This window comes from Nicotiana sylvestris, chromosome 9 (genome assembly GCF_000393655.2).
Source record: "Nicotiana sylvestris chromosome 9, ASM39365v2, whole genome shotgun sequence".
Classification (NCBI taxonomy): Eukaryota; Viridiplantae; Streptophyta; class Magnoliopsida; order Solanales; family Solanaceae; genus Nicotiana; species Nicotiana sylvestris.
Window position 1 is genome coordinate 114,213,726 of NC_091065.1, and position 19,196 is coordinate 114,232,921.

The 19,196-nt window shown below is 37.5% G+C and overlaps 1 protein-coding gene across 1 annotated transcript; it reads left to right on the forward strand.

Moving 5' to 3' along the window:
- The first annotated feature begins 3,401 nt into the window (after nucleotides 1–3,401).
- LOC104210878 (glutamine--fructose-6-phosphate aminotransferase [isomerizing] 1) lies at nucleotides 3,402–18,968 on the forward strand. The gene is made up of 11 exons (XM_009759872.2): nucleotides 3,402–3,707; nucleotides 4,972–5,144; nucleotides 6,865–6,973; nucleotides 8,758–8,903; nucleotides 9,510–9,674; nucleotides 14,453–14,813; nucleotides 14,917–15,167; nucleotides 15,243–15,357; nucleotides 15,469–15,724; nucleotides 15,797–15,965; nucleotides 18,540–18,968. The coding sequence occupies exons 1-11, from the start codon at nucleotides 3,494–3,496 to the stop codon at nucleotides 18,621–18,623; spliced, it is 2,043 nt and encodes a 680-aa protein (XP_009758174.1). The 5' UTR covers nucleotides 3,402–3,493; the 3' UTR covers nucleotides 18,624–18,968.
- Nucleotides 18,969–19,196: the final 228 nt, after the last annotated feature.

A 19,196-nucleotide genomic window follows, 5' to 3' on the forward strand; every position in this document is an offset into this window, starting at 1 on the left:
GGGGTGGATAGGCATTTTGTGGAGCTGGGTACTGGGAGAGTGATGTACGATTTTGGGAGTTCCGTGGAGTGAAGTGGCACTGGGGAGGATCATCTGGCACACAAGGATATCCACGGGGACGATGCCGAGGCTGGAAGTGTTGATCGGGAAAGCCCATCGGATCATTTTGTTGTTAGAACCTAGTTTCAGGGTTGCGAGGGAGTATCTCCTACACCGACGGGAAAGCTTCATCCTTAGCAATAGTAGAAACGTTCTCTTCATGAGTAGGAAACACAACTGCTAAGGGAGCAACGCAACTCCCCTCACCAGTATCTGATGATAGGTTTGACATATTTTGAGATAATGAAGAAGAATACTAGAAAGAGATATTGGAATACAGTATAGCGCAATGGAGCATAGAAAGAAAGTTTAAAGAAGAGGTCTGATATCTCAAAAATTTGGGGGATTAAAATTTCAAATTTGGGTTTGACAACCCCTATTTATAAAAATTAAGGCACCAAATCCAAAACGTTTTGTCTTAATGGGCACCAAACCCGAAACAGCTCATCATAATTGGCACCAAAATCAAAACAGTAGATCCAATCAAAGGTCAGGCACAAATCGAAGCAACGAGTCGGGAATTAGCATCATCATGACACATGCCGTCGTGACATTACCTTTTCTCTTGGACTAGATGGCTTCAACAAGTTACCCTAAAATTTGAGGAATTTGAAATACGTAGCCCACAGAGGGCCACGTTGCTTGCTTGCCACGATGACTACAACCCATGTGGTCTATTCAATAAGTTCAACCACAAATGACATTATCCACTTATTGAACTTGCATGCGAGCACAACTTCAACAAGCGGGGGGACTAATTGTATGTGCCAAAAATTATCTTTGATATGATAAGATCATATCAGCATTACGAAGGCCTTCAAGGGCTACCGTGTGTCACCAGTATGACTTCGACAAAGGTCTGCCCAAGGTCGAAGTGGTCTCACAAGAGATGAAGGGCGAGGTCAAGGAGTCACCATAAATCAAGGTCGAGGACGAGCACTCATCTTAGATGGGGTAATAATGGCTAGTTTTAGGATAAGACACTATCGAGAATATTCCAGTGAATATTCTCTGTACATGTACTATTAGGGTTTTTAGGTACATGTTCTCTTATAAATAGAAAAAGACCTAATTATAGTGGACATGAAATATTAGCTTGTAAAAGAACACATTGACATTCTATGTAGAATCTTGCTATATTGCACACATGCAAAATATACCTTTTTCTTAAGATTATTGCCTAACTTTCCCACATAATCCAAGAAATATCTGAATATTCAATGGTTCATCAATCATTCATCATTGTCAGAAAGAACATCCACGAATCTCATCCTTTTCGGGTGACTCACATGTTCTTATTTATTTAAGTGCAATTATTTGTTATTTATTTTTAATTAATGTTATCTCCTTCCTTTTTGGATCATTGAATTTTGCTAGTGTTGTCAACATTTATCGCCACTTCGATAATATATGTATTATCTCACTACAAAATCAATTTATATTTTTTGGACATTAATATTGATTGACTCTATTTTATTAAATCTAATTGTCTAAGACCATATCTAAATTTTGGGCCAGGCAATTGTCTGGCCGAACTCTCGAGAAACTAGATAAGGAAATAGATAAGGGAATACATAGGATTAGTTCCTCAACTGTCGTACAGTCAACTCTACAGTTGTAAAACCTGTCTCACTATACCGACTGGTAGCAGTGCAGTGGCACAATCACTGCTGCTAGAGGCCAAACCAAAAGGTGTAATGTCCCTATCTCTTCACACATGCTCTCTCAAATATAAACAATATTATACAAAAGTTGACCTAACACTTGATAATCTGAAAAACCTATCATCTCAAAGGCTAGCCGCCACTGTTTTCTCCAGGTGCACTCATGAACAAAGTTGCTACAAACCAAGGACCATATCCCAATACTAAAGATGTCTTAAGTCCTTAAGTTTGTTGTGTCTTTGTCTTTTGTTCTTTATTTGTGTTCCTATACGGCTTTCTAGAAGTATTTTGTAGGACATCATTTAACCATTATTGTTTTGGTTGTTTGACTATAGTTAGTCAATAATGTTGCTTTGTAATAGAGTTATTGCAAATGGCTTACAATAGAGTTATTGTAAGGGGTGAGAGATTAGTAGTTTAATTCTTAGATTGTAATATGAAGTTTGCTCAGTTTAGTGGAGTTGAAATTAGACTGGGTTAGGTCGTAGTTTTTAGTCCCTTGAGCAGGAGTTTTTCACGTAAATATCGTGTGTACTTTACTTACTGTTTGTTTACTGTGGGAACTGATAGAGAACCAGTTCTCTATACTGTTTGGTGGACCATTAGTTTCTATCTGGTATCAAAACAGGTTCTTTATAAAAGGTTAACACCTAGAAATGATCTTTATCATGGCTGCTCCACCAAACCTCGAGGAAGGACTATCAACCATAAGACCACCAAGATTCTACGGCTAGTACTATGGATGGTGGAAAACGAGAATGCAGGACTTCATCATGGTTGAGGACTTAGAGCTTTGGGATGTGATTTTTTATTGTCCTTTTGTTCCCATGAAAGCTGTTGAAGAGGGAACACGAATTGTCCCAAAGACGAGGAAAGAATACAATGATGCTGACAGAAAGGCGATTGAAAAGAACTTCAAAGCAAAGAAGATTTTTGTTTATGATATTAGACCTGATGAATACAATCGTGTTTCATCATATAAATCTGATAGCTCTGATAGCAAAACATAACAACAAAACATATTACATTATTACTCACTAATCGAATAAGGAATGGACAAAAAAGAAAAAAAAAACTAATATAATAAAGAATAATATGCATTATTCTTCTTTCTTGGGACTATAATCCCGAGGAAAATCCAACTTCTTGTTGTCTCCTAGTATTGATATGGAGTAGTAATTCCATTTTGACCAAAAATCTCATATAGACTTTGAGAGTAGTTTAGTAATTTTATTGGATAAAAAGCTAATGATATGGTGACAACATTTATATTATTTATCAGTACAGTCACACATCTCTATAACTGCATTTTTATATAATAGAACTTTACTATAAAAATTAAGTTTTTTCGGAACCAAATTTTATGTTCTGTTATAATATAAAATTTTTATAACAGCAATTCGTTATAGCATTCAAAAATATTTGGAACAAAGGAGACTGACGGAGAAGTTGTAAAATTGAAAAATGGTCACGAGTCACAAGTGGGAGTTTCGTTGGCGAGAAGTGACGTGTTACAACTTTATTTGTTGGAATGATCTGTTGAAATCCGAAACGACGTAGAAAAGTCAATAGTCAAATCTCGTTACCTTTCCTCCTCTTTCCCATGTGCTTTCCTGTTACTCGACATCTCACTAGTATATATATGTCTCTCCAAATCAACCATCCTTTCTTGATTTCATCAAAATTCTCTAGAAAAGAAGTAAACATTAGTACAAGATTCTCCTCCTAGAATGTGTGGAATATTTGCGTACCTGAATTACAATGTCACCAGAGAGAGACGCTACATTCTAGAAGTTCTGTTCAATGGGTTGAGACGTTTAGAATACAGAGGGTATGATTCAGCTGGAATTTCCATTGATTCTTCTGATTCTGATTCTGATTCCCCTCCTCTTGTGTTTCGTCAAGAAGGCAATATTGAATCTCTTGTCAAATCTGTCTACCAAGGTACAACCATAATTTAATTATTTTGGTTTCTGGCTATGTCCTTTTGGTTTAGGCTGATTTGTTTCATGTATTGATCTGCGTCCTCTTAATTATTTTGGCATCTTTTTAAAAAAAAATCCCTTCATGGAATTATTATTATTTTTTATTTCTGGAGGAGTTTAGGATGAAAAAACAGTTAAATTGAGAATGTTACGGTAGTTTTATTAAATAAAGGTTTTAACTTTCTGGGTTTAAGTTTGTTGTTGTTAATAATTTATGCTTTAATCTGGATCTTTTATTTCATGTTTTAATTTTCTCTTAAGGGAATAGGAGTACTTTGATACTTTGTTAAGGAAAGGGTTTAATTTGCTGAGTTTAAAATTTGTAATTAATTGTTGCAATTTGTTACTAGACAAATAATATTATCACCTCTAAGTGAGGATCAGTTTGATGATCCCACTAATTTTGTTATATGTTCCATGCACTGATCCTGTTTTTTTTTTTCTGCTTCTTCTTCTATGTTTTGGAGGAGTCTGGGATGAGAAGAAAAGCTAAAGCAGGAATTTAAAAATAGTCTATTTAGGGAAAAGGTTTAACTTGATGGGTTTAATTATGTTATTGTTCTAGTTCAATTTGTTATCAACAACTAATATTCACACTTCTAGTTGGTACTGTAATGAATTATATCACTTGGTAAATGTGGTGGACCAACTCAGTAGGTGGATGGATACATTCTTCTAGGAGAAGGGGAGGTTAAGTATGTGAAATTGTTGTGCTATAAGGTATTGAAAGTAAGAAGTACAGTTGCTGAGAGATGGTGGACTAGTTGGATATATGATGGGAATAATGATCTTGAGTAGGATGGTTGCAAATCTAAGTGCTGCATCTGCAAGATAACTCAATTATTGGCTACGAGAATGATTGTACGTAGAAGCCCCCAGAGCTTTAGTTCAATGCTAAAAAGGTAATACGCGGGATGTGCAGTAGGCACACGTCACGATTTTCTAACTAAAGCTAGGTGTTTAAGTGGGACGAGGGCAGAGCGGTGGGTCAAGACTCCCCAAGTTTTGCACCTGTGTGCCAACTAGGGATGGACCAGCTAACCCATAGGGGATTTCTCGGTTATCCAAAAATAAAGTACCTAGGAGGAAATTGTCGTTTTATGACATCCAAATGTGGTTATAGACTCTCTGAAATGTTTCTTATCTGAGTCTGCCTTTACACACTCACATTCCCAGTGATTGAGTATGATTTTGTGACCCTAACATTGAGTTCAATTGCTCAGACGTTGCTGCTACAGATTTGAATCTGGAAGAATCATTTTCTGTTCATGCTGGAATATCACACACTCGGTGGGCCACACATGGGGAGCCTGCTCCTAGGAATAGTCATCCTCAGAGTTCTGATGCTGGAAATGAGTTTTTGGTTGTCCACAATGGTGTTATCACCAATTACGAGGTTCCTGCGACTCTTTCCTCCTGGGTTTCTGTACATTCAGTTATTAGTTCAGTTGCTTATTTGTTACTCTCATTTTCTAAGGCCGAGTCCTGCTCTGGATGGTTAACTTTTGGTTTCTATTCTCTTTCTACTCGGCAGAATGGTGTGTCAAATGATAATTATTTGCTTATTGTGCATCTGTAAGATTATTAGTTATAATTGGTTTACTGTTTTTGCTATGTGTCGCATATTCTTAGTAAGTAACTCGCTTTTTAGAATTTGGTGGTTCTGTCTGAATCCTGAAAGATTCTTTTAAAAGTAAAAATTAGAGGGAACTATATCCAAGTTGACTAATGTATTTTCACCTTGAATTTCTTTGTGTGCTGATTTTAGCTTGATCTAGCACAACGTAGTTAGCATTTTCTTGTAAAATCTTTTTGCTGTTGAATTTTAGAACTGTCATGTTGAACATTTGAAATTACCAAACTCTAGGAAAGTATGAAGTCGTAAGGCGCATTACTTATCGAAAACAAAAATACAAAAGAAAAAATGAAGTAGGCAACTACCCATTCTTGATAATTTGAAGTTATTGGATGGTGATGGTAGAAGTTTGTATACCTTTCCTTTCTACATCATCTAAATTTAGTTGGTAGGAGAGAAGCTGCTGATACATGCAAGTATGGGATATCCCTTGTTATTGACAGAACATAGTTGGAAGGAAAGAAGAACATGCTAATTTCTGCCAGCGCAGAATATCCCTTGTAGATCATGGCATCATGCAGTTATTGCTCAGAGAAATATGCACTAGGTGAATATACTCTGGCATTATCCCGGGTCCTTAGTTAATTTACTTTGCCCCTTTTCCCACTCTGGTTTGGTGGTGAGGGCCATGATACACCATTAATTACCTTTCCTTGATTTGGAAAGTCTATCCAGATTAGTCATGTAAGCCTTATTATTGCGGAGGTATACTCCTTGTATACGGACATGTTTTGTCCCTTTTTAATGAAATTTGTTACCTTAGCTAAAAAATTATTGCGGAGGAGCTCTATTATCCATACTAAACCAACTGATGACAGCTGCTTAGGAAGTATAGTTACGGTATTGCATTGCCTGGTCTTTTCTGGATCTTACTGCTGTTAGTTTGTACAAGAAACTGGACTTCTTAGAGTGGTTGCAGTATTTAACCACAGCCTGAGAAGTCTCTGGATGATGGTGCTAAGGATTACCAGATGGAGAATCAGCTATAACTTATTAGTGTGCTAACTACAGTGTTCCATCTGTTTCCACCAGGACCTAATTATTTTCTTTCACGGTCTGCTGATTTGCCCACAATGTTTTTGGCTGCTATTTTCTATCTATTGTGGAAAACTTTGTTTTCTAATAACTCCATGTTTCCTTTCAATGAGTCGCGACTCATTTATTTTTCACCTTAACTGATAAATGGGTTTGGACTTGAAAGATATATGGTGTATCATTTCTGGAAAATATGTCGATTTGGTTACTTGAAGTGCTCTCTTATTTGATTTAGTATGTCGTTTCAAAGTTTCTCTTTTCTTTTCTTTGATTTTTTGCATATAACTGCGAAATCCTAAAATCAAATAACTAATGACCGTCGGCTATGTTATACCTCAGTCATTTTCGTTCTCTTATGCATATAGGTATTTCTTGATCACTTTTATGTGCACTTGTTCCTTTTGTATTATGCGCTTATGCATTTTGCGGTCTTTTGATTATCCAGGTGTTGAAAGAGACCCTTCTCCGACATGGTTTCACCTTTGAGTCTGAAACAGACACGGAAGTAATTCCAAAGCTTGCGAAATTTGTCTTTGATAAAGCTAATGAAGAAGGTAAGTAAAGTTACACCCAGTTGACTGTTCGGAATACATACTTTCAACACTTCTCAGCTAGTCCTTTTTCTTTCTGCTCGCTCCCTTGACCATGAAATTTGGGAATAGCATGACCATCATTGTTGTGTTCGCTGGGTTTGTAGTGTTTTCTTCAAAGCACATTTCTCTCGAGGTACATTTTTAAATGTAGTTTTGACATAGATCATTAGCAACCTGCTGTGATCTGCCTAGCGGTGATGATATGCAACGGAATCTCCAGCTAGGCAGTTACAGAACTAGGATGTAGAGCAAGAATATTTTAGGAGAAATTATTTGGAAGTCCAAAAGATCAAAGGCAGCTAAAGTCCTGGAATCAGAAAGTACAATAAGGAGAATAGTCCATGGAATTACTACTGCAGCCAGTGTTTATGGTTAAGGGCTAGCCCTGTTGATCTAATACTGAAGTAAAGATACACCACACAGTGACTTACACGACAACTCAGATATCAATATCATTGCCTTAAAAATTAAATATTGATAATAACTCCCAAAGAAAGAGTGATAAGTTATTTAATTGGTTCTCTTATTTTTATAAATCAATTAATGGGTTCTGCTGTTTCCTTTCGCAATTAGTTTTTATAGCATCAAGTTTCAAATAGCAAATTTTAACTCTTGAATGTACTATCTTTCTTCTTGGGTGTTCTTTTTCTCTTGCAAGATGGGTCAATTTACTTCTTTGTGGTACCTCTCTAAAGTAATCTCGCTATGTTTGAATCTTTTTTCTTACCTCCTCATTAGTTAACTTTTTATAGCTATGGAATAGGTTTCGTCAGAGAGAGATTTTGCAATGTGTGATTGATTTAGTTATAAACTCTTTCTGTCACAAATTTTACTTGGCTTCATTTTCTTTTTAGAAGAGGAGCCTTGGAGCAACGGTCAAGTTGTCTCCGTGTAACCTATAGGTCACGGGTTCGAGCCGTGGAATCAGCCACTGATGCTTGCATCAGGTAGGCTGCCTACATAATACTCCTTGGGGTGCAGCCTTTTCCCGGACCCTGCGTGAACGCGGGACGCTTTGTGCATCGAACTGCCCTTTCTTCATCTTCTTTTTCTTTTCATTTTTTAATTACATTTTGTCCATCTTGATTTAGTCGAAATTTTCTGCTAATGACAATTTAATATTTCTAGCATTCAAATTTATGTAATAAACTGCACAGTATTCATTGACCATGATACGATATCAGTTCAAACTATTTTTCTTTTTGCTAAGTGACTCATCTATATTTTTTAGTCTCCATGTTAGCCAGAATTAGATAGCTGTAATATCTTCGTTTTCTAATTCTGATCTCTTGTAACATTGGGCCCGTCATTCCAATGATTCCACTTATTTTGGCTTTCTCCAACAATTATTCTTCACAGATTTTATTTCATCTATCGTCACCTCAATGCATCAACGATAAATATATTACTCTTTGCTTCTTCTTGATCAACCCTTTTCTATCACGTCAGTACATACTCTGTTTGTTGATTCATTGGCCTGTAGGAGTTGTCTGTTAGCTAGTTGGGAATTTGAGAAGCTTTTCTTCAGCCACAAGTCCACAACTGATAACTGAATAACTTCTAAGACCTTTGGTTGTCTTATTTGATAAATGAATCAGTTGCATTTCAGATAACTTCTCCTTCACTATTTTTGCTGGATATTGTGGAACGTCTTTTCCGGTTTAGTTTTTTTTTTTCTTGACTTTTTTTCCGCATAAAGCATAAAATAGTTTACCAGTAGAATAACTGTTAGACTGTCATCTCAGGTGACCAGAGCGTGACATTCAGTCAAGTTGTGCTTGAGGTAATTAGGCATCTGGAAGGAGCCTATGCCCTCATATTTAAAAGTCGACATTACCCAAATGAATTAATTGCTTGCAAGCGTGGTAGTCCACTTCTTCTTGGTGTAAAAGTAAGTTAACCTGTACTTTGGATGAATCTGATATGTACATGCTTTAAATCTTTAGATTCCCTTTAATAGACTTTCTGTTTACAAGAAAGATGCATTATTCTTTGCCTGTCGAATCATTAAAAGCTTGGCTCTTGTGTCTTTTATACAGTTGCTACCCTCTTATTTTGTTCAACCATGAAGGAAATGCTAAATTTCTTTGGGTTATCACATAAAAATAGAGTCTAGTCTGATTTTCACAAGTTTGTTTATAGCTTTGTGTCAGTCCCACATTTTACCAGTAGAAATCCAGTTTATCACCTCTCCTGCCTTTTATCCACAGGACTGCAAGAATGGTGTGTGACTATTCAATAATAAAAAAGAATTAACATCATCCAGTAGTATAAAAATACTTATATCAACTTCTATATGTACAAACTGGTATCCAGGTTTGATTTATCTTAGATTAGGCTACCATCCTATTATTCCATAACGTAGAGCTGTATTGGATTAGGATTTTACATTCATATAGGGATGGATTTCACCTAAATGGTCACCAGAAGAAATTTACTTGATCGTGCAATCCATAGGTTCCCAAGTTAACAAGTGTCTAAAATTCTTTGATTCCAGGACTTAGAAGAAGAGGCCTCCGCAGAATCATCATTTAGTGATGCTAAATTTCCTTCAAGCAATGGGCAACCGAAAGAATTATTCTTGTCCAGTGATGCTAATGCTTTGGTTGAACATACCAAAAAGGTCTTGGTAATTGAGGATGGTGAAGTTGTTCACATCAAGGTACTCCCTTATCGCTAATTTCTCCATACAAATATACTGATCAAAATTTGTTTTATTTCTCGATATGAAGCTATCTGCCATTGAAAATGGAGTGCATGACTACTAAGCTAACTGTACATACTCTCTCCTTCTAACTTGAGCAGCTTTCTCTTTAGTAATATAGCACCTCTTCATTCTGATGACCATACACGCTTAGTCTTTGTTGGTTCTTCGAAGATGCAGATGAAACTGAAAGTATTTAGAAGGTTCTTTTCTATTTAATATTATTGTTGTTATAATCTCTTCTGTAAATTACACCCTTATTCATGGTCCTCATTTACAAGGCTGCATGACTCTCTCTCTCTCTCTCTCTCTCTCTCTCTGTTTTCTTCTTCTTTTTTTATCCCAGATAAAAAAGGGATTTACTTGAACTTGTTGCACAAATTGTAGTCGGATTTCTTGACTTGTATGGAGTGGTTGGTGACGACATTATGTGGACCCTTTTCTTTAGTTTTTAATGAATTTCATATGGGTAATGGGTTGCGCACCTCCTCCAAAACACACTTCAAACTTGCTAAAAGCTAGAGACACATGCTCGATACTTACCCGTACTCGCACCAGCAAAAAGCTGGGTGTACATGTACTGGAGATGTATGGGTGCCTGAGTTCATGTAACATAGATTTTTGATGCTTCATTTAGAGCATCATGGGGAAAGGATTGTGTTCTTAGACCAATATTGCTGGAATAAAGAGTTATGAGAGGCAAGGAACATCTTATTGGTTTGTGTGATGAGGTAGGATAATGATGCAGAATCTTCTTTATGATTTCTGCACCAAGAACTATTTAACTTGAAGGGAAAAGCTCCTTCGAGGACTAAATTTTATACAGATGAAAGAGGGAGCAATGGCTAAATTGGGGTTGATAACTTAGGAGAAAAATGGTATTTTGAATCTGTTTCGGGACTTGGACAGATTGTAATGAATTGCATAAACAGTGAATTTTAGCAGAGAATATGAGGTAAGATAAGCAGAAAGCTACAGTAGATCATCATGTCATGACCCAAACTGAAGGGCCATGACTAGCACCCGACCACACTTGCCGAGCACCAACGTACATTTCATCTAACCTTCATTATTATCTTTTAGGGCTGACGAGATCAATATAAATGGTAGACCTAGATCATGGACAACCAGCAATAAAATATGACGGCATGAACATACATAGCAGGGGATGACCAGACAATCAAGAAACTACATATAAGGTATGAGCTACCACGCTACTATGAAAGACTATACAACAAAAACTAGCCGACAAGGCATACCAAACTATACATGAGCCGACACCTGTCTATGAGCCTCTAAAAGAACATAAGTGTTGCAACATAGCCGGAACAGGGCCCCGACATACCCATAATGTCTATAACAAAAATTGCATACCAAGACCAAGGCAAGTCCGGAGAAGGGATCTCGCCAATCACCGCTGAACTGGACAGTCTACTGTGGTGGGGGAGCTGCACCTGCCTGTCTATCAGGACCTGCAGCACGACATGCAGCGTCCACAAATAAAAGGACGTCAGTACGAATAAAGTACTGAGTATGTAAGGCAAGGAACCATAAATACGATCAGTAATGTAAGCAAGGATAGAGAATATACAACCTGTAACATCTTAGTACCTCTGAGGGCTACTTACATGAAATGCATGATACATATGTATAAATACATAAACCTTTAAAGCATTCACCTCTGTGGGCATCATCATCATCATATCGTACCCGGCCATAATAGGCTCGGTAAAAAAACGTACCCGGCCATCATAAGGCTCGGTAGAATCGTACCCGGCCACGTGGAGCTCGGTAAAACCCAACTGAACAGTGGTTGCACAATAGGTGTCGTACCCGGCCAACTATAGCGTGGCTCGGTAGAGTAAAATAGATACATATATATAATGCATGCTCGACTCATAGAATCACATTCTAAACCTTTCGGAGTGACGTAAGGTCGGTATCCTCTGTACACGTTATTAGGACTAACTCTTCACTATGAACCTTATAAGATTTAGGAAGTACGAACAACATTGATAACATAAGAATAAGAGAAGCAACATTAACATCAATCGTTCCATAAGAGGGAAAACAATGTAAGTACTGCTAGCTTCTAAGAGTAGAGTATCTTGGAAGCTCGTTCATTACATTATGTACAATCGGAGTCGTGCAAAAGAAGGAAAGGGATAGCCTCACATACCTTGTATATACTGCCCCAATCTCAAGCTATGCAATTGTCAAAACTCCTTAGTCTACAATAAGAGAAACGATACTATCGTTATCATTTAAGCGTCATAACTATTATGTATCGACCACAACCTATTTTACGATGAAACGGACAACACCTCCCCTATATATATGACCTCACACCATTCAAAACAGTCACCAAACAGCCCAAACAACATCAATAATAAACATATTGAGCCTCCCAAAATAGTCCACACACAGCCTAATCACTTCATACATACGACGACCACCGTAGTCGTGTCAAACAACCTGGAAATGTTACGGATAACTATCAGCCCATAACCCTACATATATATGGTGTTTATCCACACCCTTCCTCCTCCAAAACTCCACAAGATAGTAGTAAAATACGCAGCCCAACAACAACGCAAAACAGTCCACAAAACAATAACATTACTACCAAGCCTTTCGATATATATCTCACAAGTTCTAGCTTCAATGGCTTAGCCGCAACTTGGATAATCTTAAATACATATAGAGTAAGAGGTTCCTTACCTTTATACAGAAAGAACAACTCCAATTTGACCTTAAATTTCCATGAAATATCCCTCCAATGCTGCCACAACAACAAAAAAGCGAAACTAGCGATCAATTAGTGTTTTTCGGCACTAGAATCACTTTAGAAGGCTTGAAATCACCTAGGATTGATATTAAGAACATGAGGGAGTATTTACAGAACATAAACCCTTTAAAACAACCTCCCACACGAGCTGGAACGACACAAAAATGAGCAACAACAAGAAGAACAAGAGACTTACTAGCGCCACGGAATTCCCGACACTTGATTTGTGTTGTTTGCCCTTTTTTGGGTCTTGAATCTTGAGAGAACCTTGAGAGGATGTTCCTAGGGTTCTAAGGTCTGAAAATAGTGAGAAGAAATGACTTAAAACGGGTTGGAGGCATCCTATATAGGTCCAAATATCTTAAACCGCCTTAGTGGGCCCCATAGAGAGGTGCTTGGCGCAGTCTCGCGAAAACGCGAATATCTCTCTACTCCGAGATCGTATCGATGAACGGTTTAATGCGTTGGAAACTAGACTCATAGATCTTTAATTTGGTTGGTAGATCACCCCGTAATTCCTTGTAAATTATGAGAAAAGATTAGAAACATTTGACCTAATGTTTAAGTAAAATTATGAACCTAAGTTGCGACAACTTTTGTCGACTTTTGTTTCATAACTCGTTTGACTTCAAGACTTATGATACGGATATTATATGATTAAAATACCTTAATAAATGACCTCTTGAGTGTATTAAGCACCGCTAGATTACCTGAAAATACGAGTTACAACATCCTTGATTCGTTTAACTTCTAATACTGGTTAATCACCCTTATACACTCTTGTATCACTTAAGACCAATAGGATTGACTTCTTATCATCTAAAAGATAATTCCTTCTTGGATTTATGTTAACTAATATATGGCATGAACTAACACATGTGGATATGGGTTGTAACACATCACTTAACAACAAAACCTACTCTCCAATTCCAATCTAGTTCGGTGTTGGCTATATAATCCTTGATATCTATTCCACTCAATTTGACCCCATTTCATTCTAATTTTAATATTTTCTCTTAGATCAAACTTTGGAGCTCCCTAAATTTGGTTGCTGAAAGTTCGTAGCAGATACCAAATTGAAGTGGTTTACAGATTTTCCCTCTTTTCCTTCTCTTTATTTTATTTTTTATTATCAAATGTATCACCTTTTAGCCCCATAAAACAAATGAAGGTTAAATGGACTACATGGGATTGTGGTGTCTAAATTCCCTCAATTCATAGATTGGGGGAAGTCTTTTAGGAGAAAAACATGATAGATGTAACTCATAGAATTGAAACAGAATGGCGAAAATGGAGTTCTAGAGGAGTGTTATACGATACTACTAGTTGAGAGACTAATCATGAATTTACTATGGAATAAACAGAATGGCGGAAATGGAGTTCTAGAGGAGTGTTATACGATACTACTAGTTGAGAGACTAATCATGAATTTACTATGGAAATTCCAAGTGAAATGTAAGTCTATGGGAGTAATATGGAATGTCTTTGGTCCAATACATCCAGAATTTGAATTTACTAGAAATGTGGATGTTAAGATTGCGCAGTCATAAAAGATTGAATAAGATGTGGTAATCAGGGTTTATGAGCATTTGGTGCATTCTGATACTTAAAGTGGGGCAACAATTGGGAAGCACATTCATGACCTGGTGAACTATGGCTCACGTGGTGTTTAGGGCCACAATTTTCCATCTAGAACATGGGTTCAGTGGGTTTAGACAAGCTATTGGAATCTATGGCTAATATCTATGTAGATTGTTGCAGCATATGTGGGAATCTTCATCAAATATTTTACAAGCAAGCCCTTCTTCCACATTGCCATGAAGGGCCTAAATGCATTTTGAATGGGCGAGGCATTTAATCATCAATCTATAACATGCACATGACCTTTTCTTCCCTCTTCTTCGTTTTTAGAGTGGGATTCTATAACTTTTGCTTTCTGATGAATCAGGACGGAGGTGTGTCAATTTACAAATTTGACCAGGCTAAGAATAATCATGGTGGTACTCTTAGTAGACCTGCTTCTGTTCAGCGTGCCTTATCCATTTTGGAAATGGAGGTCGAGCAGATAAACAAAGGAAAATATGAGCACTACATGCAAAAAGAAATTCATGAGCAACCAGAATCTCTAACTACTACAATGCGAGGGAGACTTATACGTGGAGGATCATGTAAAGCAAAGACTGTGCTTTTAGGGGGCCTGAAGGATCACCTCAAAACCATAAGAAGAAGCAGGAGAATTCTTTTTATTGGGTGTGGCACAAGTTACAATGCAGCTCTAGCTGCAAGATCCATTTTGGAAGAGCTTTCTGGTTAGTTGTTTAAACTTCTGATAAAGTTGTTTTGATCTCTATAGCGACGGACAAAAGGTAGATCCTAGAGTAGCTTTGGTCTCACTAGTTTTATTTAATTTAGGTATTCCTGTAACCATGGAGATTGCCAGTGATTTAGTGGACAGACAAGGGCCGATATATAGAGAAGATACAGCTGTCTTTGTTAGTCAATCAGGAGAAACTGCTGACACTTTGCTTGCATTAGAGTATGCTCTGGAAAATGGTGCATTATGTGTTGGCATTACAAATACTGTTGGTAGCGCAATTGCTAGGCACACTCACTGTGGTGTTCACATAAATGCGGGCTGTGAGATTGGAGTTGCAAGTACTAAGGTAGGTACTCATGGTTTCTTGAATTTTATTGGTCACCTTTAGTGTTGGCTTCTCAATTACCTCCTTGATCAACAGGCATACACGAGCCAAATTGTTGTGATGGCCATGTTGGCTCTTGCAATTGGAGGTGATACACTCTCAAATCAAGCAAGAAGAGAAGCAATAATCGATGGTCTATTTGACTTGCCAAGTAAGTTGTCATTTGGTGCTAACATTATTGTTTCTATTTGTCCCTAAATGTCATGGGATGCTCATGGTTCTAGTATATCCTTTTTTTGGCTATGTTATACATGAATTTCAGGCAAAGTGAAAGAGGTGCTCAAGCTTGATGAAGAAATGAAGGATCTTGCTAAACTGCTAATTGCTGAGCAATCACTTCTTGTTTTTGGAAGAGGTTACAACTATGCAACAGCTCTTGAAGGTGCTTTGAAGGTAAAGGAGGTGGCACTCATGCACAGTGAAGGAATACTTGCTGGAGAGATGAAACATGGTCCCTTGGCTTTGGTTGATGAAAATCTCCCTATTGTAGTAATCGCCACCCGTGATGCTTGTTTTAGGTTAGTCTTTAATTAATAATAAGAGTTTCATGACTGTGAATGGCAGTCGTTTAAAATTTGGTTGGTGTGCAGCAAACAACAATCAGTCATTCAACAACTTCATGCACGGAAAGGTCGACTGATAGTGATGTGCACAGAAGGAGATGCAGCATCTGTTTCTGTTGGTGGATCATGTCGAGTTATTGAAGTTCCACAGGTTGCGGACTGTTTGCAGCCAGTAATCAATGTAGTTCCATTACAGGTAATGTCTCTACTCTGCTTAGGCTCATAATTCAGTGAAATAAAAACTTCTAGTGACTATTGGGTGGCAACTATACAGTATCGGAATTATTTTTCGCCAAAAACATTTTTGTTGCGAATACATGTACTGTTTCTAGCTAGCCCTTTCTGTGTAGAATTTATTTTATCTTGGATCTGTGTGTGCATTTGGGTAAGTTTGTGGAAAAAGTGGGAATCTGGAAAAGTTTGTTCCTCATGATACAAAAGCTATTGCAAACCCAAACTTAATAAATATAATGGGCAAACTCTCTAACAATTTAAGCTTTTAATTGAGGCCGTTCACACAATTTAAAATGATACCAGAGCAGATAGAGGATGTTTGGGGTCTCGCCACCACCATTTACGAATTTTTTTTTTTTTTTTTTTTTTCACCGGGTGTCTGAGTCTCTAAGAGCCCCGACTAATCCCGGGGTGCACAGGCCCTCGGCAAGGAGTTTCCCGCAAGTGCACCACGGTTAATTTAGGTTTTACCCAGTCCGATGGCCCTCAGAAATTGTTTGCACCCAGTGGGTTTCGAACTTGAGACCTTGACACCATTTACGAATATTTCCACACGCTTGGCCTAAAAAAAGAATCAAGCATGGACGTAAGGGACTTGTCGCAGACCTAGAATAGATAAATAATTATGTTAACTCTCTAATAGCTTAAGATTTTAGATTTGTCTGTTCACATAATTCAGTATAAGCTAAAGCTGCAATTCCCTTAAAGAGGGGCAGCCCGGTACACAGCTTCCCGCATTCGCACAGGGTCCGAGGAAGGGCCGCAACCCAATGGCGTGTGATGTAAGCAGCCTACCCTCATCAGTAGTTGATTCCACGGCTCGAACCCGTGACCTATAGATCACAGGGAGGCAACTTTACCATTGCTCCAAAGCTGCAATTTCCTGTGTAATCATGGAAATTAAACTGCTGGCATTATACGGCTTGACATGCATCTCCTAGCTGGATTAGTAGATTGTTACACAAATCTACTTCCTCGCCAAGGATTGGGGTATCAGGATTCTGTGTACCAATATGTCTGCACTTTCATAAGTTTTGGACTGCATCCGTGAACTGGATTACCCAACATTTCGGTAGACAACATGTAAGGCATTTTGGTGTTGTCTGATAAATCTTTTAGCCAGACGTGCATATGAACTCAGCATCTTTTCGTTCATTTGGGATAAATATTTTCAGCCTTGTTGGCCTCTAGTTGGCCTGGAATATAACAGGATAGGACTTGAAAACTAGAAGTATGTCAATTTTTTGTTTAACACTTTTCAATGTGAATCAATTATAAATTAACAAATAGGGTTATTGAGCAACGTCATGTCTTGTCTATTTGATTTGTAACATAAATTTCCTATTCCTTTGATGGCTGGGTGATGATTTCATTAATGCATATAACTAGCGATATGGTTGCCTCTCATTTTACATGTTCAATCTATGGCACTCCTTGGACATCTTTTATTAGGTTACTCTAGTCCTATTTTCAGTGACAAAATTGATGCATGTTTGTTAAATGTCATTTTCCAACAAACAAAAGCAAAACTACCTCTATGTGCCTCAGCCACTGAATAAAATGAAAAGAACACTATATGGCCATAATGACTGGTTCAAGATGCAAGCTAAAGATGTGTATATCTAGATATACCTTTAAACTAAGACCATAAATTTGAAGTCCTTAAAGTGGGGTTCTTTTGGTTGCCTATTACATTATTTTAGCCTAAAAAGGAAATAATAAGTGTGCAGTAAAGTCAAATAAGACTAGTGTGCACTTATCTAACGTTACCGTGTAAACTTGAGTATTCATTCAATTGGAAATAGCATCTACCTGAATTATGTAGCAGTTTGAAATTCTTTTGAGTTGGTTTGATCACATCTCCAATGATTCAAACCATGAGAACTTATCAGGTCCCTTCAATATAAACACTAAAGCGCTTGTTAACATATTGTATAGCAGGACCGAAACTAAGGTGCCAAGATCATAAATTTTTCACTTTGTGGTTTCTATTGTTCTAATACTATTTGTATTATTTTGCCACACTAGATTGGCAGCTGTACAGAATTTTCTCTCTCTCTCTCTCTCTCTCTCCCCCTTGCTCTGATTTCTACCTTTAACCCACTGAATGCCATAAGTAGGCAAAATTTCTCTCAATCTTTACCGCTTACTTGGTCACAGCTTCATATCATGTAAATTTTGTGTTATTTTTTAAAAGCCTGCTAGGGGCCAAGAATCACTTAAGATCATATGCAATCTGATAGACTGGCATAGCTTACACCATAACATGCATTTTTCATCTTCTTCGAAGTTCAATCCCCTCACCACCTCCTTTTTTTCCCTCACTTCCCTTCACTCGATGCACTGATCATTTAGTGGCCTAGCAGAATTCGCAGGGATGTTGGTAAATTAAGTGAACTTTCATGAATCATGATAGTTGCTGTGCAGCAGATTTTCTTTTGCTCCAGTAATATGCACTCTGTAAGCTTATTTTTTGTTTGAGATTTTACAGCCAGCTTACTTATTTTCTTCTGTTTGTCATCTCTGTCCTGCTCAGTTATTGGCCTATCATCTGACTGTACTGCGTGGATACAATGTTGATCAACCTCGCAATCTTGCCAAAAGTGTCACAACACAGTGAGCTAACCATTTTCAAAGTCTTGAGCTATGTTCAACCTCTACCACTTGATGACAACAATTAGTTCTACTAGTACAGCTTTTGACTCCTCCTACAGGCCGCATTGACCCGAACAATATATTTAATTCACTTTGTAACATCTAGGTTCTGTTTTCTGGGTAACATATTTAACATAGCGGTGTTTTCTTATTAGTGATTGGTTATATAGCTGAGCTATTCTTGTAGACTAAGAACTATGGAAGGAGGATAGATGAAGATCATTTGGAGCAAGTCTCAAGAAATTTCTTTTGATTAAGTGTATTTGTGTTACTGTTGATGTGGCAATAGAAATGAGAGATTGAATTTCAATGAGTGCATTTCAGGAAGAGTACTCTGTGATGTTCAAAGTTTGCAGTGAATTATCGTAGTGTATTTCTAGTGGTGGTTGGTTCATTACCTTTCCCAAATAAGACATTTATTGTTTGACATTCCAATTGAGAAATGTCATTTTGTATCGTTCTCTTGAAATATGCATATACTCCCCCGTCTCAAATTGTGTTATGATTTCTAAAATTAGTTGTCTCAAATTATTTGTCA

What these genes read in the sequence shown, in the direction of transcription:
- LOC104210878 (XM_009759872.2), top strand. Translation starts at nt 3,494, where the DNA reads ATGTGTGGAATATTTGCGTACCTGAATTACAATGTCACCAGAGAGAGA. An exon ending in TGATAAAGCTAATGAAGAAG is followed by an intron (nt 6,974 to 8,757) that starts GTAAGTAAAGTT and finishes CTGTCATCTCAG; the next exon opens with GTGACCAGAGCGTGACATTC. An exon ending in TGGTCTATTTGACTTGCCAA is followed by an intron (nt 15,358 to 15,468) that starts GTAAGTTGTCAT and finishes CATGAATTTCAG; the next exon opens with GCAAAGTGAAAGAGGTGCTC.